We start from the raw sequence: 27199 nt of genomic DNA, 5'->3' as shown, positions 1-27199 counted from the left end.
CGGCGGTGGGGATCCGCCCAGCATTCTGCTCCTGTGCGCGCAAGGCGGCAGCTAGGACAGGGACCGGCACGCCCCAGAAGGCATGCTGTCTGCTGTCTGGTTGTCCAGCGGCACCCTCCGGGTCTCCCTCTGTTCAGACCTCCCTGTGGGGGAGGGGGAAGACAGTCCTTCCTTGGCTGATGCCACTCAGAGGGACTCTGGCCACCCTGTTCACCCCACTAGAATTCTTAAAGCCCTTCCTCACTGTTCTCCGAGGAAACCCTCACCCTGAGGGTGGGCAGGCCTCAGGGCCCCTCCTCCACCCACATCCCTAGATGCCACCTGCTCCCAGCCACAACAGTGCCCCGTCTTCTCCCGGGGTGCAGTGGCCCCGTGCCAGCACACTGGGGCAGCTGCCCTTGGCTCGCCCAGGCCAGGCCACTCACGAGGCAGTGAGAGTGGAGTTAAGCAGCAAGGTGGTCCTGATTCGGTAGAGCTGGGCCAGCGTCAGCTTCCGGTGCTGGGCAGAGATTCCTGCAGGGGGCTCGGGCTGGGCCCTGGGTGAGGCCCCTGAGGGCAGTTCTCTGCTCCTCCCCTCGGGCCCTTCAGGCCCCCCAGCTGGGTAGGGGGTTCCATCCTCCATCTCTGATGGCCGAGGGGCACTGCCAGTGCTTGGTGCACCCCTGCAACTCCAGCTTGGCCCAGCCTGCTGCGGGGAGCCCTGAGTCCTAGCGCCAGTGGCTGCGGTGGCCAGGCAGAGTTCTGACAGGCTGCGGCTGGGGGCGTGCGGTGCTCCACGGGTGGTGGCCCCTGACAGCAGGTGGAGGAGGCTGGCCTCAGATTTGGACTTGAGCAGGCAGGGCAGATGGGGCAGCAGCTGGACAGGGGTGCGGCGGCGAAGGCGGGGGGAGGGGGAGGGGGAGGGGGCTTGTGGCGACTCTGGGAGCCGGGGTGCTGGCTCCACCACCGGGGCTGGGGTCACAAAGTCTCGCAAGGAGGTGGGGGACAGGGTGCCGTAGGCAGAGTCTATGGAGCAGGAGCGGCTGTCCCCGGGACCCAGGGGCAGCAGCTCGCTGGTGGGCGTGACCGATGAGGCGGTGGTGCTGAGAGACGTCTCGTCCGACTGGGAGCTGAAGGGGCCGTGCTCGAACTCGGGAGAGGACGGCGTCTCCCCGGGCTCCACCACCACCATGGCCAGGGTCTCCGTGGAGCCCTCCGAGGCACTGCGGGCCAACGGGGGGAGGCGGGGGGGCGGAGAGAATGAGCACAGACAGCGACCCCGGCCGGCTTGCTCCAGCCTGTGCCGGGCAACGCAAAAGCCTCCTGTCCCTGTCCTCCCCACTCTGGGGCTCAGAGACTGCAAACGTGGGACCAAAGCCCCAGATTCCCCGACTCCTGTGCCCACAACACACTCCAGGAACGGCGTCTGTCACCACCAGAGCCCTTTCCTGCTGTATACAGCCTAAGAGTTCTCAGCTCAGCTCCAGGCAGCTACTACTAACGAGTCGGAGTCAGTGATCAAATTGAAAATGGTTTGCCAGCCGTGGCTGGATGCTTCCAGGCTGGAAGACAGACCGCGACCCCGCCCCCACTGGGTTCACGACCTGAGGCCGTTGGGACGAAGGGGTCGAGCTAGGCTCTGCCCCTGTCTGCGGCCTCGGGGTCAGGAGTCCTGGGCTGGAATGCGTGCCCTGCCCGGCCCGCTGGGTGGTCCCGGGCAAGCGTACCAGTGCTGGGAGTCCAGGCTGTTGCTGCTCTTACGCAGGATGGTGGGGGAGCTGGCAGCCGAAGTGCTGCTGTCCCCACCTTCCTCTTCCTCCTCGTCCTCCTCCTCCTCGTCCTCCTGGTCGTCCTCCTCCTCTTCCAGGCTCTGCAGGCGCTGCTGGCTGCCTGGGTGCTCCTGCGCACGCAACTGCTGCAGCTGGTTCTGTGGGTGGCACAGGAGGTGCACAGAGGCAGAGCGCGCCTGTGAGCAGCAGCGCCCCAGGCTGCCCCGCCCACCCGCAGGTCACGCTGCCCTCACCTGGGCATTGTAAATGGAGTCCACCCAGCCTCGGCACAGAGTCTGCCCGCTGGCCTGGAACGTGTAGGCCCCCACGGCGCTGTGGAACTCGTTCAGGTAGATGAGGAGGAAGGAGCCTGGTTAGGAAGGGCTCGGCGTCAGCGAGACCGCGGGCCCTGCCCATCACAGCCCTCACCCAGGAGCGGGGACGAGGCTCCTCACCAGGGTCCCGCAGCTCCCGGCACACGATCTTGTCCACCAGCAGTGGTGGCCTGATGACCTTGGTCCTCTCAGCCTTCTTCACTGCCTTGGTCACCAGGAGCAGGTCCGTGAAGAGGAAGCAGTACACGTCCATCTGAGTGGGGGCGGGGGGAGGAGAGGCCAGGGGTCAAGGCCAGGGTAGTGGGGCCTCAGGAGGGGTCTCGGCCTGTCTGCCGCAATGCCCTCTCCTGGGGGTGCTCAGACATTTGTCAAGCACCTCCCCTGCCCTCCCGCATGGACCTGAGAGCAAAAGCAAAAGGCAAAGCAAGGTCATTTTCTTTCATTGAGCTATGTACTCGTGACTTCAATTAAAACCTGACATGAAAGATGAAAACGGTGGTAATTTAAAAATCATGACTCACAGGCTCTGGGTTGCACAGTACCTCAAGGGTTAACATAGCTCAGGAGCAAGGGGGTAGGTCTGGGCTGTCCCTGGCAGGCTCCGGACACGTGCCTCCTCCCTCCCATCAGGAACCCACACGGGCAAGACAGACAGCCCACGGCCTGTGACCCTATCTATGGCTGTATTTGTAAGGCGTAGACTGCAAGCAAGGCCAGAAGGGAAGGGCTCGATATATTCCACGTGATGCAAGGGAACCACCTACAACCAAGAATGCCCGGCAAGTGCATCATTCAGAATTGGAGGAGAGAACAAGATTTTCCCTGACAAGCAGGAGCTAAAGGAGTTCATCTCTGCTAAACCGGCATTACAAAAAAGCCATGGAAAAGAAAAACTAGCAATAAGGGAACACTGAAAAAATCTCATTAGTAAAGGCAAAAACATACAGTAAGTGCAGTAGACCAACCACTTACAAATACTGTATGGTATGAAAACAATTAAAATGGCAATAAGCACATACTTATCCATAATTGCTCTAAATGTAAACTGACTAAGCACCCCGTTGAAAAAACACAGGGTGACTGAATGGCTGAAAAAACGGGACCTGTATACACTTGCTGCCTACATGAGACTTGACTGACACACACAGACCGGAAGGGAAGGGAAGGGAAGGAAAGGCTATTTCATGAAAGTGCCAACAATAACAACAATAGAAAAGCGGCTGGGATAGCAATGCCCGTATCGAACAGAACAGACTTTAAAACAAAGGCTCTAACAACAGGCAAGGAAGGACCCAGCAATCCCTCTCTGGGCGCGAATCTGAAGAAAACAAAAGCACTTGTTTAAAAGGACGCACGTACCCATGTTCGCTGCAGCGTCATTCACAAGAGCTGAGATAGGGAAGCAACCTAGGTGTTCCTCAGTAGAGGAATGGGTGAAAAGGAAGTGGATATGTACATGTGTGTGCGCACATGCGTGCATTGTGTACACACACGCACTGCAGTGATTACTCAGCCACAACAAAGGATGAAATCTGCCCTGGCTGGTGTAGCTCAGTGGACTGAGCACGGGCCTGTGAAGCAAAGGGTTGCAGGTTCGATTTCCAGTTGGAGCACATGCCTGGGTTGCAGGCCAGGTCCCCAGAAGGGGACGCAGGAGAGGCAACCACACACTGATGTTTCTCTCTCTCCCTATCTCCCACCCTTCCCTTCTCTCTAAAATTTTAAAAAAGAATGAAACCTTGCCAATTGTGACAACACAGATGGACCTAGAGTATAGTGTGCTAGTGAAATAAGTCGGAGACAAATACTGTAGCATTTCCCATAAGCGTGGAATCGAAACCACTAAACAAATGAACAAACAAAGCAAACAGACTCATGGATACAGAACACCTGGCAGTGGCTGGGCGGTGGGCGTGTGGGCAAAAAGGCGAGGGGGGTAAGAGGTACGAACTACAGTCGTGACATAAACGAGTGGTGGGCGTGTGAAGCGCAGCACAGAAGCACAGTGAGTAATGTCACAAATCCTTGCACGGCGGGCCCTTTGTGCTGATCACTTTGCAAGGTGTGTAAGTATGAAGTCTCACTATGTTATACACCTTTAATATCATGCTGCATGTTAACCATAATTAAAAAGAGCTTTACACTCCAGAATGGAGGGGAAAAAGGGTAAAATGCAGGCAAGTAATTATCTCTCATAGGACCTCAAGGTCACTAGTTCTCAAATCGCGCCCCCCAATAGCTGGGCAGCTGAGCACCACTGACCACATCCAGCAGCAGCCCTGGAAGGGGTGGTCCAAACCTGCGGGGCACCAATGAGTGGGGCAGGGCCCTGGGTATGGGGTGTCCCCCAGAGTCACCTTGCTGTCCTTCCCCTCCTTCATCCTCAGGCTCCCCTCCAACAGCAGCTGACGCGTCTCCTCAGGGGAGGCGCCAGGGATGGGCGCTGTCAGGTCCAGGTGCAGAAACTCCTTCAGGAGCTGGGGGGTAGTGGGGGTTGGGAATGCCGGTGTGGGAGAGGCCAGGAGTTCTCACGCGAGACTCTGGCGTAGCCCCAGCCTACCAGTCTGGCCCGCCCTCCCTCCGAGCCGGGCCGGGCCGCCCACCTTGTCCACCTCGTCGTTGCTGCCCTCCACCACCTCGTACGCATCGATGCGGCTCACCACGGCCGCCAGCCGCTGCCGCTCCTGTCGCTGTCGCATGTACGTGTTCACTTGGTGGATAAAGCGCTCCACAGAGCTGATCTGGTGGGGAGGACAATAGCTTTTTCAGGCCCAGCGCCAGGGAGGGGCGGAGAGCCGCAGAGGGAGCCCCACCCGACGCCCTGGTTACCATGGTGACGACAGCCTCCTTGGCTCTGGGTTCCTCCGTCTTCCTCAGCACAGACTTGAGCAGCAGCGGGTACTTGGTGAGCCGCTGGTGGGGCTTGGCCAGCATGTCACTCAGCTTCAGGCGCTGGCACTGCTGATGCTTCTCGGCCCACTGTGGCGGGAGGAGCAGCGGGGGTGGGGCTCAGGACAGGCCACGCCCAACGCTGGCGCCCACGCACCTGCTGAGGTGGGGGTGGAGTCCTGCACCCCTGCCCATCAGCCCCCTCCCCCGCCCTCACCGTGACATAGGCCCGGAAGAGGTCGTTGTCACGCAGCAGGCCACGCATGTACTCCATGCAGCCTTCCTCCTCCATGCAGTACCGGATGTAGGGCTTGAAGAGGGAGCCGAACTGGCGAGGAAGAAACACCGTTACCTGGCGCTCCCTGAGGGCTGGGCCCTACTCAAGCTCTTCCTGACTGCACTTTCACGACCGCCGCAGCGGGCGGCAAGCTTATGATACCGGTTTTCTATATGAAGAAGCTGAGCCGTGGCGAGAGTGACAACCCTCCACCAGGTAGGAAGGGTAGGTGGCCAGCTGGGATAAACCCGGGTGACCGACTCAGAACTCCTTGCCTCTGACCGCTAGGGGTCATTTGGGGCCACTGGTTCAAGGGAGGTTGGGGTGTCAAGCAGATGGGATCAGCTCCCCAGCCCTGCCCCTGTGTCACCCGAGCCTCTTCCTGGCCCAGGCCATACCATCTTGAAACCTTTGAGGAAGTCCCCGGGCTGCAGCAGTGTCCGCGTGCGCCGCGCCTTCTCCAGCACCGGCGCCATCACAGTGCCCCACAGACTGCGGTGCAGACGCGCGATCTCAGGGATGTTGCTGAACAGACGCTCCGCATCCACCTAGGGGCCCCAGAGGAGCGCTCGGTCCCGCCCCTCACCTACGGCAACCGTTAGCCCCGCCCCTGTAAGTCCCACCCTTTCAACCCTACACCTTTCGCCTGCTCCCAGTGCCAGGCCAGACCTACTCCACGTATTGGTCCAGCCCTCTTCTGGCCCCGCCCCATCCATCTCCGCAGTTACTTAAGCCCCTCTTCTATTCCCGACCCTCTGGCCCTGCCAGGGCCAGGTCCACTCCTCCTGGTACCCTCCCCGTCCCCAGGCCCAGACGAACCTCACACAGCAGCCCGGACTCTTGCAGATTCAGGAGGCAACACAGGAACAGCTGCGGGGGTAGGGGCGCTGCAGCTTAGGGGGGTGATCCCAGACCTGACGCCCCACCCAGATTCTTAGGCTCCTCTCTACCCCTTAGCCCTCCCAGGAGGCCCTGAGGCACCCTGGGACAGAGAGGGTTCACCCTTTGAGAAAAGGTCCAACCCTCTCAGCCCACCACAGGGTCACCTGGCCCAGGCTTCACCTGGACCCGAGCTTGCAATCTAGCCATGGACACTCTCCTCCACCTCTGGCCTGGCTCAGCCTCTGAGTCTCAGCTCAGAGGGTGCCTTCCTTGACCCCCGAGCCCAGGGCAGGTGCTCCCCCCAGGTCAAAGTCCCTACACACACACTCCCCAGAGTCTACCCACGTTGTCTCCATGTCTAGGGTGTGGGCTGCGGGGCACCTGCACCCAGCAGGTGTTCAGAGATACCGTTGAATGAGTGAGTCAAAGAATGAGGCCTGTGTTCATTCAGCTCCAACCACCAAACCTCCCGGAAGCCCCCTCCCGTGCCCCAGCCATGGGAACCATGCCCTGCCCAGGGTGCAGCCTTCCTCTGGCTTTCCTTCCCCTTTGTGGCCCGGCACCTGACCCTTCTGCCAGGGGGCACCCAGAGGAGGCCGGGGAGGGAGCTGGGGTGGCTCCGGGCCCTGCAGCCCATACTCACATTAGTGATCACTCGCAGTTTCTTAATGTAGGAGGCCTCCGTGTGCAGGAGCTCCCACACCGCCTCCTGCTGGTGGCTCTGCCTCCGGGTCAGCTTCTGTGGGAAGGGTAGGGGGTGGCCAGGAGCAAGTGTGCAGGCCCAGCCAGGGAGGGGAAGGGTGAGCAACCTTGAGTGGCACTTCCTTCTGCCAGTGCAGACATGGGGGTCCCCGAGTTCTGGGCCCTCCTCTGCTACTAAGACATCTAAATACCACACTGCAGTTCCCCAGAGTGGGTTAACGATGACAGCAGCCTGACGGAGCTGTCCTGTGGAACGTTCTGTCACTGGATCCTCAGAAGGGCCCCACCGAGTAGGGGGATAATGTCCCTCTTTCCCCAGGAGAGGGAGGAGAAGGGTTGTGGTGGCACCCACCTCGTGTCCATCAATGAGCTCCCGCCAGCTGTCCTCCAGCCACAGGCCGGCGTCGTCCTCGTCCTCGTCCTCGTCCCCCTCCTCCTCCCAGGAGTCGTGGTCAAAGCGCAGCCTCCGGGGCGGCCTGGGCAGCCCAAAGAGGCCATAGGCATGCAGCTTGCTTTCCAGCTGCTCCATCTTGTCCACCTCCTGGAAGGAGACTGGGCTCAGGGTCAGGGGTCAAGGCTAGCCCGCTGCCCGACCCAGGGCCCAAGGGACCACATACCCGGCCGAAGGTGCTGGTGCTAGGGCCGTAGCTGAAGAAGCCGCTGAAGCGGCTGGCGGCCCGGTTCTTCCAGCTGTCGCTGCCGCCACTGCTGCTGCTGGGCAGTGAGCAGCTGGAAGGTGTGGGGGGCTCCTGCCCAGGGATGCTCGCCTCCCCCAGGAACTCCGACATGTTCTTTCGGCGGCGGCCAGGGGCCTGGCCGGGGAGGGGCAGTCAAGGCCAGCCCCAGCCTGGCCGCCACAGCCCCACGTAGCCACAAGCCCAGAGCATGTGGGGAGAAAGACAGTAGCGCGCACGCGCTCGCACGCACACGCACGCACACACACACACACACACACACACACACACATATGCTCTCTGGGCACCAGCAGACTCTGGGAGACAGACCCACCATCCTAGATCCAGGGAGGGCCCCCGACTCTCAGAGCCAGCCCCACTTTCCAGAATGGTATATTAAAGCCCCAAGAGGGACCAACAAGGGGCCCAGCTGACTTCCAGGGGCCCCTGCTGACCCCCCGCCCTGACACAGCTTTCCTCCTTACCAGGATGTCCAGGCTCTCCCGGCGGCTCTGTGGGTCCACTCGCTCCAGGGCCGGGGGCCCGGCCCCGGCTGGCCGCAGGATTGGCAGGCTCAGGGACTTGGAGTCCTTCACTCCCTGCTCCACCTTCCCCTCGTCCCCTGGCTTGGCTGGGGCAGTGTTAGGGGACAAGGACAGGTCCTCAACATCCAGGTCTGGTGGGGGAGGGGTCCAGTCCTCTCTCCCCCAGGGATCCAAACCAAGGCCTAACCGAAACTCCCCTCCCTGAAACTCCACCTGCCAGCACTGGCCACCACCCTCCACCAGCCAGGAGAGACACCTGTATGGTAATGAGCTTGCTCAAGGCCATGGCCAACAGGAACCTGAGCCGGGGGAGAAGCGCTCATCTCCAGGAGGCCCAGCCAGGCCCCAGCCACTCTCCCACCCAGCCTGCTGCTCACCTTTGACCCGTAGGTAGTGTCCCCCGAACCTGTAGGCCTCGAAGGTCAGGGACAGGGGTGTGTTGGACTGGTCCAGGTAGATGTCTGCTCTGCTCAGTGTGATGCCCTTCCTTTCAAATATGGGCAGCAGCACCTCCCTGCCCCAGGACGGGAGCTGTGTCTGTTAGGGGTCAGTCACACAAACCCCCACCCTAGCCACAGCCCCAGCTCCACCTGCGGGGACACACACACACACACCCGTGTCCTGCATGTGCCTACACACATTCCTATTCCGCACAAGGGCAGACACTGTCACAGGCCAGTCCACACTCAGGGACCAGGCCATGCAGACAAGGCACAGAGGCCCCATCACCTGCTCCCTCATGTTGGTGTTCACACCTCGAGGGTCTGCCCACGGTGGAGGGGGACATGCTCCCAGGCTACCACACGGACACCACGCTCCTCTCTGCAGGGCCGGGCCTGCCTGCAGCCCACTCCCGCAGTCCGCCCACCGAGCCTACCCCAGCGACTTCTTCTTCACGGCGGGCACGATCTCCGTCTCGATGTCCACATTCAGATCGAACTTCAGGGTGAAGCACTCCTTGCTTGGGTCCTGAGAGGACACAGGTCTCAGCTTCTGCGGCCCTGTCCCCCGCCCTCCCCACCCCAGGGTCCAGAATGGGAACCCCGCCACGGGAGGGAGTGGAGGGGCTCACCAGCCGGCTCTGCCCCAGGCAGGCCGCCAGCGCCCCTCCTGCCTGAGGGAGGAGCTCCTGGAACATCTCCCACCTGGCTAAGGTGGGCAGTGCTGAGCTGCAGGGCAGGGTGGCGAGGCAGGGACACACTGGGCCCCGCCTCACCCATGGGAAGGAAATGAAGGGCCTGGGAGAGGCAGAGGCTGTCCGGCCCCTCTGCCAGCCTGGGCTCCTTACATCTGTGTGTCTCCTCCTGGCTTTCTTCTTGGAGAGTTTCAGGCCTGTGCTCTTCCGGTCTCTGCAGGGAAGCCAAGGAGTTCAGAGGTTGGAGACACTCTGGCTCCCCACCAGGGTGTGTTGTGAGTGGGCCCTGGCTGGCTACCCACAGGTTCCCTTAGTCACCCCAGGTGACCAGGGAACTCAGGGGCGTTCAGACAGGCCAGGGCCCACAAAGAGGCTGTGCGCCCTCTGGTGGCCAACACAGGGCTCACACCTAGTGGTACCTGGTCAGGTGAAGAAGCCCTTGGAGGCTGGCCCAGGCTAGGTGGCCTCCCTCAGGAAGCTGGCAGCCCCGGGGACAGGGAGAGGTCTCCAGTCAGCCCTTAAGAAGCTTCTGGTGCCTGAATCTCTGACCTTGGGCCCCCTCAGGTGTGTTCTCTGCCCACCTACCCCTCACCTACCCTTTGCTGTCCATCAGGCTTTCCTCCTCCTCCTCCAAGTCCACTGCAGGGCTGGTGCGTGGGGGGCATGACCGGGTGGACACGTTCCTCGCCAGGACAGAGCCTTTGGAGTAGAGTGGGGGCGGGGTCAAGCCTGCTCCCTCCCTGGCCCCCTCTCCCCAGCCTTCCAGCCTAACCACCTCTAGAGGGACCACTGCCTGCTGACCCTGTGCCCCCCCCCCACAGCTAGCGAGGACCCTTTGGTTCTGTGAGGAGAGGGGCGTGGTCACCGCTTATCGTCTGTCCCACCAAAACCACACAAGGGCCCTGAGATGACACTGCAGGTGATGCCCCGCTCAGTCCAAGGCCACCTGCGGCCCCCATTCACCCCTCTGTGAACTAGGGATGCAAATCTGGCCTCCGGGATTGTCACGGGGAGGGCCGGGGTCCGTGGTTCTTCCTGCTGGGCCTCCCCTCCCCCACCCCTGTGACCAGACCCAAAGTCCCCGAGGCCCTGGCAGGGGGCAGAGTCTCCTGGTGCCTCCGAGCGGCTGAGAAAGGAGACAAAGGGCTGGCACCCCAGCACAGCCAGTTGGCGGAGGGCCTGGGCCAGGTCCCTGTTCAGCAGGAGGGGTTTCTTGTTTCCTGCTACAAGGTCCTCTGACCTCCCTCCCACCCCACCCCCACCCCCACTGCCTCTGCTCCTGCCTGGAAGACTGGCCCAGAAGTCCCCCGCCTGAGGACAAGAAGAAAGGGACCTTCTCCATGCTGGCCCCCGGCCAGGGGCGGGGCAGCGGCGGGAGGTGCAGACCCAGCAGCCCCTGGGAGAGACAGGTCTGCTCCCAAGATGGGACACAATCCCCAGCCTTTTCTCTTGTGAGAAAACTTGTGGAACAAAAGGGACTGAAAGTGCTTGTGTTTCATTCACAGTCGCCTCTTGTCCTTCTCATGGTCCCGTCACGGCTCCACCAGTTACGGAGACTCTGAGCCCCGAGGCAAGGGATCCGGAGCGACCCCGGAGGTCCCAGGGGCCGGGACTGGCGACCTGAGCCGCGCTCACCTTGCGGGGGCAGGTCGAAGCGGACGTGCCCATCGTAGTGCATGGTGCTGTGGAACTTGCTGTCACAGGCCGTGCAGAGGTTGAGGGGTCCCCGGCGGTGCAGCTGCTGGCAATCTGCGTGGTGGCATACCTGTGCAGCAAGGTGGGGGGAGGTGCGCTGGGCGAGGCCCGGACCACGCAGGCCCCGACTCCAGCTCTTGGACCCCAAGGGGCTGCTGCCCACTTCCAACCATCCTTCCCCCTTGGGGGCCACGTGCTCAGTAGTCCACGCAACACGCATTTCGAGAGCACTGCTCTGTGTCCCTTTGGAGGGCTGCCTTTCGGTGCGGCTCCCACAGTTTTGACCAGAATGGCCCGCCCACAGGCTACTCTGAGCCTCTTGCCCTTGGTTCTATGACCTTTCTGGCCACGGCACAGCCAACCCCACCCAGGTTCCTGAGTCAGGTGGGCATAGAGGTGTCGGGGGCAGGCATTGGTGTCTGGGTTCCCTCAAGGTGTCTACACAGCTGCCTGGTGACGTGGTCCCCGACTTACCTCATTACCTTGGCCCATGCTCCCCCCACTGACACGCATGAATTTCCTATTTTCTCCTCCAAACTTCCACCTCTCACCCCAACCACTCTCCCCACGATTCTGCTTCCTACTCTTCGAGGAAAACAGAAGCCATCAGAGGCCGAGGCTCCCTTATTCCCTCCCACCCCCTGCCCACTTGCTCCAGGTTGTGGGGGGTTTGGCCCGGCTCCAACCCAAGGCCGGCCTTCCCCCTGAGATCCGCAACCCGGTGGCCATGGTGTGGGGACAGGACTGAGCATTCGCCCTCCCCTCCGTCCTCAGGTTGCCCCTCCTACCCAGGCCAACCTGTCCCCTCTCCATCTCCCTCCTTCCTCTACAGCAGATGTCCCCAACCCCAGGGCCACAGACTGGTACCAGTCCAGGCCTGTTAGGAGCCGGGCCACACAGCAGGAGGTGAGATCAAATGTAAAGCACTTGAAATCACCCGAAACCATCCCCTCCTTCCCCCCCCCCGTCCCTGGAAAAATTGTCTTCCGCAAAACTGGTCCCTGGTGCAAAAAGGTGGGGGACCACTGCTGTACCACTGTGCTCCCCGAACTAGGCTTCCACATGCACCACCTCCCAGTCTCTCCTCTCATCTCTCTGCTTCCCCGCTCCGTGTTTTAAAATACCTCAAACCAACAGAATGTTGTAGACTAACCTGATATCCGCACCCCCTTCCTGCTTGCCTGCTTGTTCACATACGGCCACACTGGCTCTCGGGTCCCCCCGCCCCTGGCACAGAAACCCCGATGTCGCCCAGGAGCGAGAACATTCTACGTGACCCGATGCCAGGGCCGCTCCCTGCCCACGGTGTCCAGTCCAGTAAGAGTCCACCTCTGAGGATTCCCAGCCGTGCAAAGGTGCAAATCGGTGTTTTCCATGTTCAGAAGCCAGCCAAGGTCCATACTCACAGTTGGCTCTGTCTGGGTATTTCTTTAAGAATAAATGCACCCATTTTTTTTGGTCTTCCATAACATTGAGTTTTGATGTGTCCAAGCCAGTGGTCTGGCAGAAAGCCCCTCCGGGTGGATCTGTCTGAAGGACCGTGGGCACGGCAGGGCAGGGGCACCGAGCTGTGTGACTCCTGTGCACCCACGGTGGCAGGTCACTTGGGGACCTTGCCGTCCTTGGTGAAGCCCCCTGTTCTGTGTGTAAATGAATGAGTCATCTGCAGGGTGGCACTCTGAGTGGTTCTGTCCCCCAGCAGTCCCACACTCTGGGGCAGTAGCATTCATTCGAGACTCCTGCCTGGGCCAACTGTCACCGCAACACTTGACCTGGGCATTTTCCGGCTCTCCCAGTGTCTCTCAGACCCTCTTCCTCAAGTCTGCACCCCTGCCTGGCACACCGAACTCACTCTTCTCAGGCCCCCTGGCAAGCCCACCTGTCTGTTTTCACGGGGCCCGGCATCTGACATGGGTGGTCTCTCTGTCCCCAGGACCCATGCTCTGTGGGTCTGTCCCTCACCTCCTGCCCTCACCCCCCGTGACATGGCTGATCTCAGGACTGGGAACGCCTTCCACGTCTGCGGGCTCCCAGAGTTGAATCTCCAGGCAGCACCTCCACCAGGAGGCCAGACTGACCTCCGACCTCCTCCCCTAGATTCCAAGTGTAAAACTTCCGCACGTGGACTCCTGGCTTCTCCAGGCAGCTGCCACCAGCTCGGTCACCCCAGCGCCATCGAGGTGTGTGCAGTTGCGAGCAGTTGCGAGTGTCCCGCAAAAAGGCAGGTTCAGTCCTAACTTCCGAAACCTCGGCATGGGGCCTTGTCCGGAAATAGGGTCATGGAAGATGTCATTAGTGAAGATGAGGGTGCACTGGAGTCTGTAATCATAGGTATGGACTGTGCAGTAATCACATGATTAGTGTCCTCATATGAAGAGACGGAGACATGGAGAGAGGGGGAAAAGGCCACACGACAACTGAGGCAGCGATGGGAGTGACACATGTACAAGCCAAGGAGCACCGGGAAGAGGCAGGGACGGGCCCAGAGCCCAGAGCCCCGGAAGGCGCTCCGCCCCATGTAAGCCTGGGCTCCAGCGTCTGGCCTGCAGAGCTGTGAGAACAAGCGGCTGTTGCTCCAAAGCCACCCTGCTAGGGTCAGTTTGTGACAGCAGCCCCGGAGTTGAATCTCCAGGCAGCACCTCCACCAGGAGGCCAGACTGACCTCCGACCTCCTCCCCTAGATTCCAAATGTAAAACTTCCGCACGTGGACTCCTGGCCTCTCCAGGCAGCTGCAACCAGCTCGGTCACCCCAGCGCCATCGAGGTGTGTCCTAGCTCACACACTAGGACAAAAACCCTGGGGTCACCTCCCATCTTTCTGTTACAGCCCCACCCAGTCAGACCCCAAATTCCCCACCTTTACCATCTGCAGCTTCAGCCAGGCCGGGCCGAGTTCTCCAGCCGGCACTGCCCCCTCCCCCACAGCCCCACTGCCACTGGATTTCAACAATGGCCTCCTAACCAGCTCTGTTTCCACCCTACCCTCCAGTCTGTTCTCCATGGGACCAGAGTGGACCCTGTTCAAAGAGGAGACACAGATGCCTACTCAGAGCCCCGCAGTGGCCTTCCCTGACACTCGAGCGTGTGGACTTGCTGACCCCCCATCCTGGCTCACTCTGGCCCTCAACCTTGTCGGGCACAGCCCCCCTTGGGGCCTTGGCTCTGCTAGTCCCTGGGCCTGCAGCACTTCCCCAGAGACTGAAGAACCGGCTGCCTCCCGCCCTGCAGTCTTCACTCCGAAGTTGCCTGGCGTCTGGCCCTTCCAGCCTTCCAGCTCCTCCAACCCCTCCCTCCTGCGCCCTCCCTCTCCGGGGTGCTCCCCACCATCCCATACCTGTGTGGTTCACCTCCACACCTGGTCTGCCCTGCAGGGACCCCATGCAGCCCTACCTGCTCAACAGACACTTTTTTATGGAGGGTTGCTGGAGAGTTTTTGGCCGGGGAGACCCCATCAGAAATTTTCGAGATGACAGACAGGGTGAGGACGGCCTGGACTATAGGAACTATGGCCGAAGGCAGGAAGTGGCTGAAAGGTCTGATCCACACGTATAGCGTGGTCGCCTGTGTGCCCAGGGCTGCACTAGGGGCTCCCCTCTTTAGGAAGCAGGGACCCGGTCGCCCCTGTTTTATGGAAGAGGACTGCGAAGCTCAGAGAGGTTAAGTAGCTTGTTGAAGGGCACACAGCCAGTGGAGCCTGGACTGAGCCCAGCATGTATAGCCCTAGATGGCAGATTCCCACCACACTGACACCATCTCTCAGGGGCCTGAGGACAGAGCGCCCAGTGGGGGAGGCAGGTCTCCGGTTGGCTCCCAGGCTGTGGAGACAGTGGGAAATCAGTGGTTTGCCTCCTGAGTCCTGCTCACCTCTGTCAGAGAGAAAAGTGGCAGGCTGCAGGGGACGTTTGCTCTCAGGGCACTGAGCCCCGGACAGGAAGCAGTAGACATGGCAGCCCAGATTCCCCAGGACAGCCCGAGTGCCAGGTGCCTCCCCCCACTCCAGCCTTCTCCAGTGGTCTTCAACGGTGTGTGTATTCGGGCTTTGAAACAGGGCTGAGGGGCTCCCTTCAACCGAAGCAGCTAGTTCTGTCTACTTCATCTAAAGAAAGCGTGAGCCCTGGCTGGTGTGGCTCAGTGGATTGAGCGCCAACCTGTGAATCAAAGGGTCACTGGTTCAATTCCCAGTCAGAGCACATGCCTAGGTTTCGGGCCAGGCCCCCAGTAGGTGGCGCTATTTCTCTCCCTCTCTTTCTCCCTCCCTTCCCCTCTCTAAAAAAATTAAATAAATTAAATCTTCAAAAGAAAGCCTGAAAACTGATGTCCTCAGTCTCAACTCTGCCTGGCCCACCTTGAATCCCCCAGGGCACACTGCCAGAGGGTCTGGCTTTGCAGCTTCTTGAACCCCCCCACCCCCAGGCGGCAGCACCCTGTTTTGACAAGGAATCTGGGGGAGGCCCCTGCCCTTCATCAGCCCTTCTTCCCAGCAGCCCCGAAATTGGCCAGCTCTGCAGTCCCCTCACCCTCTGAGTCCAGCCTGACAGTCACACAGGCCCTGGACTCACTGTGGACGGGGAGGGGGGGGGAGGAGACATGGCAGGAACCACACCAGGTGGCAGGGGTCCTGTGGAGGGTCTCTGGGACCCTGGCAGTCCAAGTTCCTGATTCTGTGCCACAATCTCATAAAAATATCAATCCGATAAAGAGATCACATATTTTACACAAAGCTTCGCTCCTCACGGCGGATTCAGAATTCATCCAGTATTTACTGAGCACCTATTGTGTACCCACCCATGGAGGTGCCGGGCTCCTGGGGGAGACCTGGGAAGACATTTCCCAGCACTGTGGTGGGCTTCGGTGCCGCTGCGGCCCCGGCACCTCCACTGCGCATGACCATCGCTGCTACCACTGATGCCACTGATGATGATGGAGCCGGCCGGCCCAGCAATCCCCTCTGCCTCCACCTTCCCTGCAGCACTTGAGCTCAGGCCCAGGACCCTCACTTAATCCAGTAGGTCTGGCTGAGGCTGAAGTTCCCGGAACCCCCAGGGAAAACCAGGAGCCCCAGTGGGTGGGAACAGCCCCCTCGCACCGTCTGCTCCCCCAGCCCTTCTCCCATCTCCACGGCCAAACTGCAGGGTCTCCTGCAGCTCGCTCCAGGGGCAGGGGCCTCGGGCACCAAAGCGAGGCAACCCCGTCCCCTTTTCTCAGACTCAGGTGCCTACTGCCCTCCTCCCTGCTGCCCACCATTTCCACCCTGACGGCAGTGGGGGAGGGGCAGCGGGGATCCAGGAACCAAAGCGCCGAGATTAAATCCAGAGAATGGAGAGCCCACAGGACGGTGCAGCCAGTTCACACCGCCTCTCAAAAGGCAGCAGCGAATGGACCGGAACTTTACAAACGCAGAGGGGGTCCCTTGGGAAACATGGTCAAGGCCTTGCCCCATAGGGCTGGGGCACCGGAAGTGGCTTCCCCCTACACCCAAGGGCGGGGGCCAGAGGCAGGAGCAGGAGGGGTATAGCAGGGCCTGGGCCTAGGAAGAAAAGGGGGAGGGTTGGCCCTGAGCCGGGCCTGGGACCCACAGGTGTGTCCGGAGGCAGCCCCAGACACAAAAGACCAGGGTGGGCGACCCACCTCTGCCGCCTGGACCCCTCGGTGGTGGGGGTGGGAACACCCATCTGAGGGCCTCAGTCCCCCCCGTGTGCGCCCGGGTAGGGGGCTCAGCCACCGTGTGCCCCATCCTCGCCCCAGCTCCCCATACCTGGCCTTCCCGGTCGCGGGCGTGGCCCCCCGCCCAGTAGGACGCCAAGTCCCGGGAGGGTACCCCAGGGCCGGGTCTGGAGGCCGCGCGGTGCCCGGAGACGCCGGGACCCGTCCCCATGGCGGCCGGAGGAAGAGGCGGTCTGCGCCGCCCGCCGGACAAAGCGCAGAGCCCCGCTTCCTGCCATTGTGCAGCCGCACCCGCCCCGCCGAGCCCGGGACCCCGGCGGGGACGGGGAGGGGTGGGTGGCGGACAAAGAGGGGGCCAGGAACATCCGCCCCACCCGCGGGGGTCCTGGCTCCGCCTACGCCAGCTCGGCCTCCGCGCCGACCCCCAGCCCTCACCCGGGCACCAAGTGCCCCTCTTGGACTTGCTTCTCCCGGGGGAGCGCCTGAGAGCTTGCACCACTAGAGAGGGGACAGCGACACAGTCCCCCTCAGTGCTCCGACCCCACTGACCGTCCAACCCGGGACACCCCTCTCAGCTCTGACCTCCAACTGCCCAGACACACATCCGGTGTTCAGAGGGCCTCCCGAGGGTCATCTAGCGGCAGCGCACAGCCCAGAGACCCCGCCTAGCAGCCTGGGGCACCGACCCTGCTCCTCCTGCCCAGGCCAGTGCCCGAGGCGGAGGAGCGGAGGGCTGGGTAACCACAGGTGGAGGCATGGAAGGGGGTGGGGGGTGGAGGCGCTGGGCGGAAAGGGCGTGGAAGGTATTCCTTTGGGAGCCCCAGGAGTAGGGTGAGACGGGTCAGGAAAACCCCGCAGCCTGACTTGGCTTTCCCGAGGTCCTCCCGCTGCGTGCGTCCCCGCACCCCACCACCAGGGGGCGCTATTCGGGGTTCAGAGGAGGCCCGCCGGGATGGGATGGGATGTAATGCTAGGGTCCCCACTGTCGCAGCGTGCAAAGCTCTTTACACTCCCATCGTATGGCGTATAAAGCGACATAAGAGTCCACAGGAAGGACTGGAATCTAGGTTTCTGACTCCAGGGTGCTGGAACAGCCTCCTGGGGACACTCCTCAGCACCCGTGGGGCGAGGGGACCAAGCTGTCACCCGCCTGCCCACCTCTTTAGTGTGGTCCCCTGGGAAGGAGGGTGAGGTCGTCTCTGAGGACAGCTGTGAGGAAGGCAGCAGTTGCACAGGGCTGGGCGGTTCCACGCTCTGCCCCCTCTCCCAGCACCTGCCTCGTTCACTGTCCACGCCACAGACAGACCTTTAGGAAAGCCGAGCCTCGTCACGGGCACCCCCTCTCCCTCCGTTCAACTTCTCCAATGGCTCGGGATAAAAGCCCCACACAGCCTGGCTGCCACCCCACCTTCTGGCCAGGGAGTCCCACATGGTGGTCCTACACGCTGGCCTCCTTCCTCCCTGCCGCTCACCCAGCTCAGCGCCCGCACGCCGGGCCCTCTGTCTGGTCTGAACACCGTGGGCCCCAGCCCTCCAACGGCTCACACTGTGCCCCAACTTCAACGCTGCCTCCCCAGGGAGGCCTTCACCCCCCCAGAAAACAAATAGCCCCTCACCTTCTCCCTCTCAGATCTCTGAAATAATTCTTTCCTCCTAAGTATTTATTACCACCCGAAGTTATTTTACTTCTTTGATCGCTTCTTTGCGGTCACTTTTTCCACTAGAACTCGCTCTCCGGAAGCCAGGGGCCTTGGCTGTCCAGCCCACACGGCACCCAAAACACTTCAACAGTCCTGGCACCCAGGACATGCCCAGTGCGGACTCGATGGTGACCGGATGAAGACAGCAGAGGAGGGGTCTTCATGCCAGAGGAGGCCATTGGGGCAGGGAAGGTCTCAGCCAGGAAGTCCCTTCCTGCGGCCAGTGGTCAACAGGGCCTCCCCCCCGCCCGCCCACAGGCTATCTCCTGCCTTCTGGCATCCATGACCTCCGGCCTGCTGGCTGGGGCAGGTTGGTTTCTACATCAGATCCGGTGGTCTTGCCCCCTGCTACTACCGCACAGGTGGACAGCCGAGGCCTCCCAAGTGCCAGGCCTCTGCCAGGAGTTTGGGGCAGCCCATCCTATTCACTCTCCTCCAGGATCCAAGGGGGGAGATACTGTTACTGTCCCCATTGAACAGGCCACGAAAAGGAGGCTTGGAAAGGTTCAGCGTCTTGCCCCAAAGCCACCAGCTGGCTAGTGGTGAAATGAACACCTGGGCTTTGAGTCTCAGGCACAGCTAAGTGGTGGCTCGGGCAGCAGTGCCTTGAGATCCACCCCCTTGGGGACAAGGCAGATCCCAAAGCCAGCTTAGGGGAACTCACTGGCCCCAGGCAACCAAGTCATATCAAATGGAGACCACCAGGGCTGGACCAGGGCAGGACACCGGAAGTCCTGCCAGTGAGCAGGCCCTGGCCCAGCCCTGAACCATGCTCCTGCTTGGTTTTTCCAGTCTGGACAGGGGCTCCTCCCACAGGGCCAGGGCCCTGCTGCCCCGGGGCCGAGAGTGCAGAGGGTCAAGGAGCCTACGGAGCTGTGGGGGACAGGAGGCCGCCACCCTGCACCAGGAGAGGGAGGGCCTCCCCGCAGATTCCCGCTTCCCACCTCCTCTCTAGGAGACGGCGCTGAAATAGTCTGTGCCCCACAGCAGGCCCAGGAGGTCCCAGCCTCTGACTCTCTGGGGACGGGGCCCCTCCCCAGCCCAGCCCCAGCTCCAGGCTCATGAGTCAGGACTGGCTTGTTGAAACTGATACCCAGGAACCAGATGCTGGGGCTGATGAATAATGGAGTCTCCAAGGCAGGAGCCCCCTCCCACTCACCCCTAGCACCAGCTTTCCAGCCCCAGAGAAAGAGAGAGAGGCCTGTGGGCATGCCCGCCCCCACAATGGTTGGGGGCCCTCCTGGTTTGCCTCCTGGTCTGCCGTGGGAGAGGGGGTCTCTGCCCTGGAGACTGCAGGTATGGAGCAAGGTATGGGGTCAGCTCTGTGCTCTGTCTTCTGGGGTCGGCCCCAGAAGATAAGCCTGGAACCAGAAGTTGGGGCTCCCTGGCTGGAGGGACACCCCTATCCAAGGGCCCCCACCTGGGCTACACTCCCCTGGGAGACAACTGGCCCCAGGGCCCCATCTGGCACCTTGGAAATTCAGGGGTGGAGGCTGCGTGTGTGGGCAGGCCAGCCAGTTCTGCCAGGCTGCTCGCCTCATTCCCAGCGGCCTACCCAGCTCCTCCCTTCCCCTCGGCCTGGGCCTCACCCCTTGTCCTCTGGGCTCCGGGGCCCACCTCGAGGCAGAGCCTGCCCTAAGGCCCTGCCCTGAGCTGGGCAGAGGGCAGGGGTGTAGAGAACCTGTCCACCGGCGGGGCCCACTGCACAGGCCCCAGAAGCCTGCGAGGCTCCTTCCTCCCTGGACAGCAAGCAGTCTAGTCGGGGCCCTGTGCTAGGGAGAGAGGCTGTGGCCCTGGTCCCCTGTCCTGTCTCCACATATATGTGCCTGACCCTGCACCCAGGACCCTAGCATCACAGCTGGTGCCTTCTCCTGGTACCTTTCTCCAGCACGAGAAGGCTTTTTGGAAGGAAAGGGGGCGAGGCAAGTGCCTGGGCTGCTGAAGACTGGCACCTGGGGCCCACTGCACCCTGCCCCTACCCATCTGTGCAAAGAGGGCACTCGCTAGTTCTCTGGAATTTTCTGTCTAGGGATGGCTTTGGGTCCGAATGTGTGCCTGGACCCTAGCCAAGGCACAAAGGAACAATAAAATCTGCCTCAAGCCTCCCCCAAGCCTGGGGAAAGTTACTGGGGAATCTGCAGGGCCCAGGGACCCCTGGCCCCCATTTCCCTGCCTTTGATCCAGGCTGGCAGGGCCTCTCCTGAGCTCATCTGCACTCCCTCCCTCCTCTCCCATCTGCCCCCAGCCACCCAACGGCCGGAGGCGCACTCTCGCCCCCTGCCGGCCTCTAGCGGACTTTCTGCCTGGGACCAAACTGAGCGGCCCAAATGGGGCAGGATCACAGAGCCTCCCAAACGCCCGGCGCCCAGGCAACAAAACTCACCCGGGCTGGGCTCCATAGGCTCTTCATGGCCCTATCTCGGGGCTGATGATCCCCTAGAATCACAGGGGCGGGGGCGGGGGCAGGCGCAAGCGCAAGCGCTTCGGCCTGTTCTACCCTCAGAAGTAGAGCCAGTGGTGCCCATCCTACCCACCAGCGGGCCTGGGACTCCGCGGGGCTTTCCACTCGGGGTTCTATCCATTAATTTAGGGGGAGCCTTGGCGCACGGGCCCACCCCGTCCGGACCCCAGCTTCCCAGTGAGACTCACCTAGAGACATGGGTCTCCAACCCTGTAGCTGGAACTCAGGCCAACACTGTCCAGTTGGGGGGTGGTGGCGCATAGGACAAGGGGGACTGGAGCCGCGGGCGGGGCGGGCTCTGTTGATCCGCGGGCGCCGGGCGTTGGGGAATTACGGTAGGCCGGCGCGGGCGCTACCACCTGGGCGGGCCGGGACGTACCAATGGCACGCCTGGCTCGATGAGGGAGCGCCGGCATCCCGGGAAGGGCCGGGCGGCCGCCAGGGCAACCCAGGCGGTGGCAGGAAGCCCAGCCTGTGCCCGGGGAGTAATCTAGGGTCCGGGCTGCGGGGAGAGGGGGCTAGGCGGTTGTCACTGTCCCCGAGGGGGCTGGCCCTTTTCAGATCTCCAGAAAGTTTAAAGTCTCTGGGTTTTAACCTGGGCTTGAAGACAGAGAAGCTCGCCAGTCCTCGGGGAGGCCCCGCGGCAGGAGGCTGCTCCGGCCCGCAAGAAGGGCCCCGGGGCTCCAGGCAGAGGGACGGGTAGGCCGAGCCGGCCCTGGGAATCGCCCCAAGCCAGGCTAGCTTCCTCTCCACTATAAAGGGCTGGGTTCTGAACCGCGCCTCTGTGGCGCCGAAGAAGCCCGCCTGCCTGTCTCTGCGTCCCCCTCTTCTTTCCTGGCTCAAGCCTGGTATGGCTGGAAAAGGGGCCATCCCGCCCTTTGGTGCTTCCCAGCCTCCCTTTCCCCTAGGAACTGGGGGTGCAGGGAGTGCATGGGGATACAGGGGCACCGCTGAGGCGGCAGGCACCTTTGCCCCGCGCACACCTCCCCCTTCCCTTGAGGTGGGTGCAGTGACATAGGCCACCCTGGGGCGGATCTTGGGCCAGGGACCCAGAGAACCTCAGCTCAGGTCCACCTGCACTTTCCCAATCAGAGAGCATGTCCCTCGGGCCCCTCAGCAAGACTGCAGCCCCCTCCTGGCAGGTGCTTCCCTCCTTGGGGCTGGATCCACACCAGAGCTACTTCTCTCAGCCAGGCCCCAAGTACTGGGCCATGTCTCTGCCTGTCCAGCCGGGTGCCCCGCCCCCCTTCAAAGTTACTCCAAAAGCAGGAGCTCCATTTGCACTGCTTCTCTGGTCCTGCCCCTCTCTCCAGGTGCAGACTGGACGGCCACCTCTGCACAGCTGTCCAGCACCTGAAAGGACTGGTTATCTCCAGAGAAAGTCAGCACCTGGCTACCCTTGAGAGCACCCTGGCCTCCTACCTCTTATCCCCAGGAGAGTAGGTGACTCCCTGTCCCATTATTCACTACATCCGGCCCATTATTCTTCTACAGGGACCTCAGATCCACCCCTTCCTCTTCCACGTGTCCCCTGGGCTTCATTGGGGCCACCCCTCCCCTTGACATACACATACACCCTCATCCCTGCCACCTCACAGCCCATTGTTAAGCTGGGAGGGAACTCTGAAGTCAGCAAATCCAACTTCCACTCTCTCTGCTTGAATACTTCTAGGCCCGGGGTGCTCACTACCTACACGCATCGGCTTCAGTTGTTGCAAACTGTCACCTACTCGTCTCTCTGCCAGGGCCCTTCAGGGTCTCCTCCCGACAGCTCCTCCAGGGGGGCAGACAGACCTGGCCTGACTTGCCCTGGCTAATACTTCACTTCCCTGCTTCTCAGTAGCTGTCTCCTAAATGGAGAGGCAGTCGTCTCCACTGCCATGGCGGGGTTCGAGGACTAGCTGAGGTCCCCGTGGGGAAGCCTGGCACGGCATACAGCAGGTGCTGAGTAACTGGTGGCCACTAGACCATGACCTGTGTTTGAGGATGAGGCCCTGAGGGGGTGCATCTCCAGGATGAACACCCAAACTTTCTGTCCCCTCAAATGTGGTAGTCCAATGTCTCCAGGGCCAGTGTTGGTCCTCATCCATGTCTCCTGTGACCTGGGGTGCGTTCCACAGACTTGGACCAAAGAGCCCGGCTCCAGAGGGCCCAGACCCTGTCTGGCTGGTGGTCCCCTTGCAGGAGAGTGGGAACACCCATCACATCACCACCAGCCCCTCAGGAGGGAGGAAGTGACCCTCCCCATCTCCCCCATGGACTCCAAGAGCTCCAGTTGCCCAGGGCACAGGATCGATGTACCATAACCACGGGTCTGCTGGGCGGGGTTGGCTGGGGTCTGGGATGGAGCCCTGGGTGGTCTCAGATCTCAGGGAGGGGAAGGAAGGTGCACCCAAAGCCTGAGGGCTTCTCTCCTCCTCTGTGGTGGACGAGCACAGGGTTGCAGCATGCCACACTCTGTGCCAACACTACCCACGCACAGCCCCTCTCAATCCTCACCACACCTCACCTGGACACTGAGGCTCAGAGAGGTGTAGTGACCTGCCTGGTGCCATGCAGCTGGAAATGGGTGGGCTTTGACCCTGGAGCTCACAGGTGTGGGCTACTCTACACATCTTCATCCCGGGGTCTTCTTGGCCAGTGGTCCCCAACATGAACCCACGCAGGTCCATGGCCTGTTAGGAACCGGCCTCACAGCAGGAGGCTGAGCGAGCAAAGCTTCCCTGGCATCACCACCTGAGCCCTGCCTCCTGTCTGCCCCTGCCACCGTCCCCTCAGTAGAAAAATTGTCTTCCAGGAAACTAATCCCGGGTGCCAAAAAGGTTGGGGAGTGCTATCCTAGGCAGATGGTTCGGACTCCTCACCTGACATCAGGGTGCTCCGCATCCAGCTTTGCCTCCCTCTCCCCAGCGCCCAGGCCGTGCTCAGTCCTTACAGCCCCAACATCGCTCCCTGCTCACTCAGCTCTCCTGCATCTCAGCACCTCCTCATTCCTCAGGATGCCAGCAGCCTCCTCCAGGAAGCCCATCCTGGTTACTCCCTGCCCCCAGATTGAACTCCAGGGGAAGGAAGTAGGGGTGGGGCAGCTGATTCATCTCAGAATTCTCAGCACCCAGGAGTGGTTCAGACAAAACCTCCAGGGTGGGCCCAGAAGCAGAGGGGTCCAGCCCTGTTGAAAGATGGCGCTGCCTCCAGGACAGCCTGGGGGCCAGTATGGCACAGCCCAGTCCTCACCTCCCTCCTCCTCCCAACGGGATGAGGATGTCAGCTCCTGGAGGCAGGAACTTCCTTTCCTGGACACCTCCAGGGTCAGGACTGGGCCTGCCATGGCAGACGCTCCAAGCTGATGCGGTGCCTGGGTGACGTCATCCGCTCCCGAAAGCTCCTGTGCCCTGCTGGCTGTTCCTAGAGCGGCTGGAGAGGAGACACAGAGCCAGGCTCTCGCCCCAACTCTAGGCCCAGCTCTGCCAGTCCAGCTGTGCGGTGGGGGCAAGTCCTTTCACCTCTGTGAGCCTCAGCTCCTCTCATGTCACGTGGGAGTAACAACGGTGCTCTTCCCCTGAAGACCTCACAAGGGTTGGGTGAGGGCCTAACACCCCACCAGGCACACAAACCTGCTCGGTCAGCAGCGCTGATCATCATCACCGAGGTGGGTGTCCTCTCACCTCCTCTCACCCTCTCCTCCAGCCACCTCATCCCTTGGCAAGGCCTGCCTCTGCACTCCTGCCTGTGGCAACACCCCTTTCCTGCACCCCTATTGGTGGTTTTACTTCCACTAGAGGCCACCACCTCCCAGATGTCCTCCCTGATTAGCACTCCTCCCTCGGATCACTCAGGTCCCTGAAGTGAGTCTGTTCCATTTGTCCCAAAGTGGCTCCCACCAGTGACAGGGCTTGGCCTCTCCGCTGGAGGCCCGGCAACCCCCCTCGCTGCTGATGCTGCTGTCGGCTCTGCTGAGTCCCAGGCAGGCCAAGGCTGAGCTGCAGCTAGGACCTGCGGACTGCGGAGGGTCCAGGCTTGCTCAGAAACCAGCTCTCACCCACAGGCCTCACCTTTGCACAGTCTGGACCCTGCCCCACCCTCCCGTCCTCCTACCCCAGAAGCTGGAGGACCTACCCCAGAAGCAGCTGCCCACAAGGCTGTAGAGGCCCATGGTGGGTTGTATGGCGGGGGGGGGGGGGAATGGGGCCAACTTGTTGCCAGGAACCCCCATCTGGGAGAGAGGCAACCAGCCAACACCAAAGCCCCATTGCCAGGCACCATTCCTGCCAGCAGATTGTGTCTGAATCATAGACACCGCCCCCTTGCCTGGTGACCACGGCAACTGGAAGCCTCCCCCTCTTCTGCCCACCCCCAGAACAGCCCTCCATGTTCCTTCTGACTGTTCCTTCTAAACGTGGTCTTCCTGTGCAGAATGTACGCTTGTGTGTCTGGGTGGAGGAGGGTGATGGGGGTTCGGTGGGGAGGGAGTGGCATTTCTAACCTCCTGCAGCTGGCAGAGCAGAGCCGGGCTACACAGGGGTTAGGGACACGGGCTCTGGCGTTACCCAGACCTGGGCTCTGGATTCAGATCTCAGCTCTACCACATCCTCGCACTGTGTTCCCTGGGAGAGCCACTACCTCTCCGAGCCTCAGTTTCCCCATCTGTAAAAGGGAATAATGACAGGCCAAAGCTTGGAAGGCCTGCAGGAAGTGACACTGAGTCCTCAGAGCCTGAGACACAGTAATTTGTGGCTGTTATTACTACTGTGTCTCGAATGGGGGCTGGGAAGGGTTCAATCACTGGCTTGACCTCTCTGGAGCTGCAGGGTCTCAGACACGTCACGGGGCCCCTCGGAAGCTCGGTATCTTCCCCAGGAAAACGAGGCCATGACATCTCCCCAGCAGAGCTCCCACAAACGGCGCACAAGGCACAGAAAGTGTGTGGCATGATGCCCAGCACGTCACAAGCAGCAGTGCTGCGTCCTACAGACCATAATCCCTCTGGGTCTGTCTCCTCCCCAGCTCTGGGACCAGTTCGTCAGCCCCAGCGCCACAGTCACTGTCCCAAAGTTCCACAGTGTCCCTGACCCATTCCCAGGCCAGAAGAGTGGCCTAACGTCCTAGGGAGGCCAGCTGGACTGGGAAGGGAGAGGCCCTGCCCCCTGTGGAGCCTCAGCTTCCTCATCCGTGACATGGGGCCACAACTCCTGTCACCTCGGAGCTGAAGCTCAGAAAACGGCTTTGGGGCACCCCTGTCACTGCTGCCCCTGCTTTGGAAGTCCTCCCACTCCAATGCTCGGAGCCAGTCACCCAGTGTCCCCAGCCACCCGTGGACCAGATGGCACTGTGGCTGAACCAGCTGCACCCTTGCTGGGGTCTCGTGGGTGTCCGTGCCCAGGCAGAAAGGATGACTAGAGCCCCATCCCCTCCGCTCCCAGCAGCCCAGGCCCTCCGGTGCCCTACCTTGGCCGCTCGTCCCTTGTCCATGCAGCCGGGGTTCTGACAGCGCAGGCCCTTCCCCTCCGCCAGGCTCCTGGCGTCTGCGGGGGAGACAGCAGGAGGTTATCAGGCGGGTGGGGCCCAGGGAAGGGTGCGCCCCAGACAGGGGCACCCAGGCTCCCCCAGGGCCCCTGTAGCCTCCCCCCCAGAGGATGGGTGGGGCTGCCTCCTCAAACCTCCCTTCAAAGGAGGTCAGTGTCCCTTTCTCTTTTAAATGCCAACTTATCTGCACGGGAATCTCTATGCAGAGCCCTGTTCTGGTTGCTGCTCCCCAGGGAAACTGTCCAGATTCCACGGGGAGAAATGGCTTTGGAAATTCGGTCCCTCCCTCTGTCCCACAACGATGGGGGGTGGCTCAGGGACCTTGTGGGGCCCCCGACTTCCCCGGGGACCCCTGCAGGGCTGTTGGGGGGCAGCGGGCTCTCAGGGTCCAGGATCCCTTCCTGCCCCTGACCTCCACAGCACTCCGTACAGACGCCCTTCAGAGGCCCAGGTGGCCCCCGGACCCGCTGTCCATCTCTGACCCAGAATCCGGCCCCCTTCAAGCCGCCTCTCTTCCGAGGGGCTGGGGTGCAACGGCGGAGGGGGCAGCGAAGGGACAGAGAGGCTGCCCGCCCCGGCCAGCTTGCAGGGCCAGGGGGAGGGGTGCTGCTGACGCGGGCCCCAACATGGGGGCAGAGTTTGGATCCCCTGGTTCCGAGACCAGGGCCCACCTACCACCTCGGGCAAGCCTTCCCCAGAGGAGGTGAGGACCCAGCTCCCCACCGCGGCGCCCCCTGCCCTCCCGCCCCTTCCCCGAGCGGGCCCGGAGGCGGCGGGGCTGGTGGGCCTGCACGGCGGGGAACGGCCAGGGGCCCCGCACTCACCCATGGAGGAGGCGCCAGGCGGCCCGGGACGCGAGCAGGTCGGCGGACGCCGCGGGCCGTCCTGGGGGAGCGCGACGGCGGCGGGGACCGGCGGGGGTGCTCGGAGAGGCCAGAGCACCGAGGCCGCGGGACCCTCAGCGGCCGG

General features: G+C 61.9%; 1 protein-coding gene across 11 annotated transcripts; it reads right to left on the bottom strand.

Moving 5' to 3' along the window:
• Nucleotides 1-54: 54 nt before the first annotated feature.
• PLEKHG5 (pleckstrin homology and RhoGEF domain containing G5) lies at nucleotides 55-27199 on the bottom strand. Of its 11 annotated transcripts, none has more exons than XM_053660390.1 (22): nucleotides 27055-27199; nucleotides 26153-26229; nucleotides 10823-10952; nucleotides 9784-9886; nucleotides 9269-9401; nucleotides 8930-9021; nucleotides 8430-8566; nucleotides 7993-8138; nucleotides 7451-7645; nucleotides 7186-7374; nucleotides 6775-6870; nucleotides 6069-6119; nucleotides 5648-5797; nucleotides 5190-5300; nucleotides 4913-5062; nucleotides 4687-4824; nucleotides 4441-4560; nucleotides 2204-2336; nucleotides 2003-2118; nucleotides 1707-1906; nucleotides 426-1202; nucleotides 55-143 (listed from the first exon to the last, which is right to left on the bottom strand). In XM_053660390.1, exons 1-22 carry the CDS (start codon nucleotides 27056-27058, stop codon nucleotides 134-136), a joined length of 3258 nt encoding a protein of 1085 aa, XP_053516365.1. In that variant the 5' UTR covers nucleotides 27059-27199; the 3' UTR covers nucleotides 55-133. The 11 variants fall into 11 exon arrangements, with proteins under 11 accessions (XP_053516365.1, XP_037010124.2, XP_053516366.1 ...); XM_037154229.2 differs by having other exon boundaries at nucleotides 9341-9401; XM_053660391.1 differs by lacking the exon at nucleotides 27055-27199 and adding an exon at nucleotides 23942-24121 and having other exon boundaries at nucleotides 26153-26197.

Source organism: Artibeus jamaicensis, unplaced genomic scaffold (assembly GCF_021234435.1).
Source record: "Artibeus jamaicensis isolate MK-2021 breed Jamaican fruit bat unplaced genomic scaffold, CSHL_Jam_final scaffold_847, whole genome shotgun sequence".
NCBI classification, from domain to species: Eukaryota; Metazoa; Chordata; class Mammalia; order Chiroptera; family Phyllostomidae; genus Artibeus; species Artibeus jamaicensis.
This window is presented reverse-complemented; position numbering and strand designations above follow the sequence as displayed.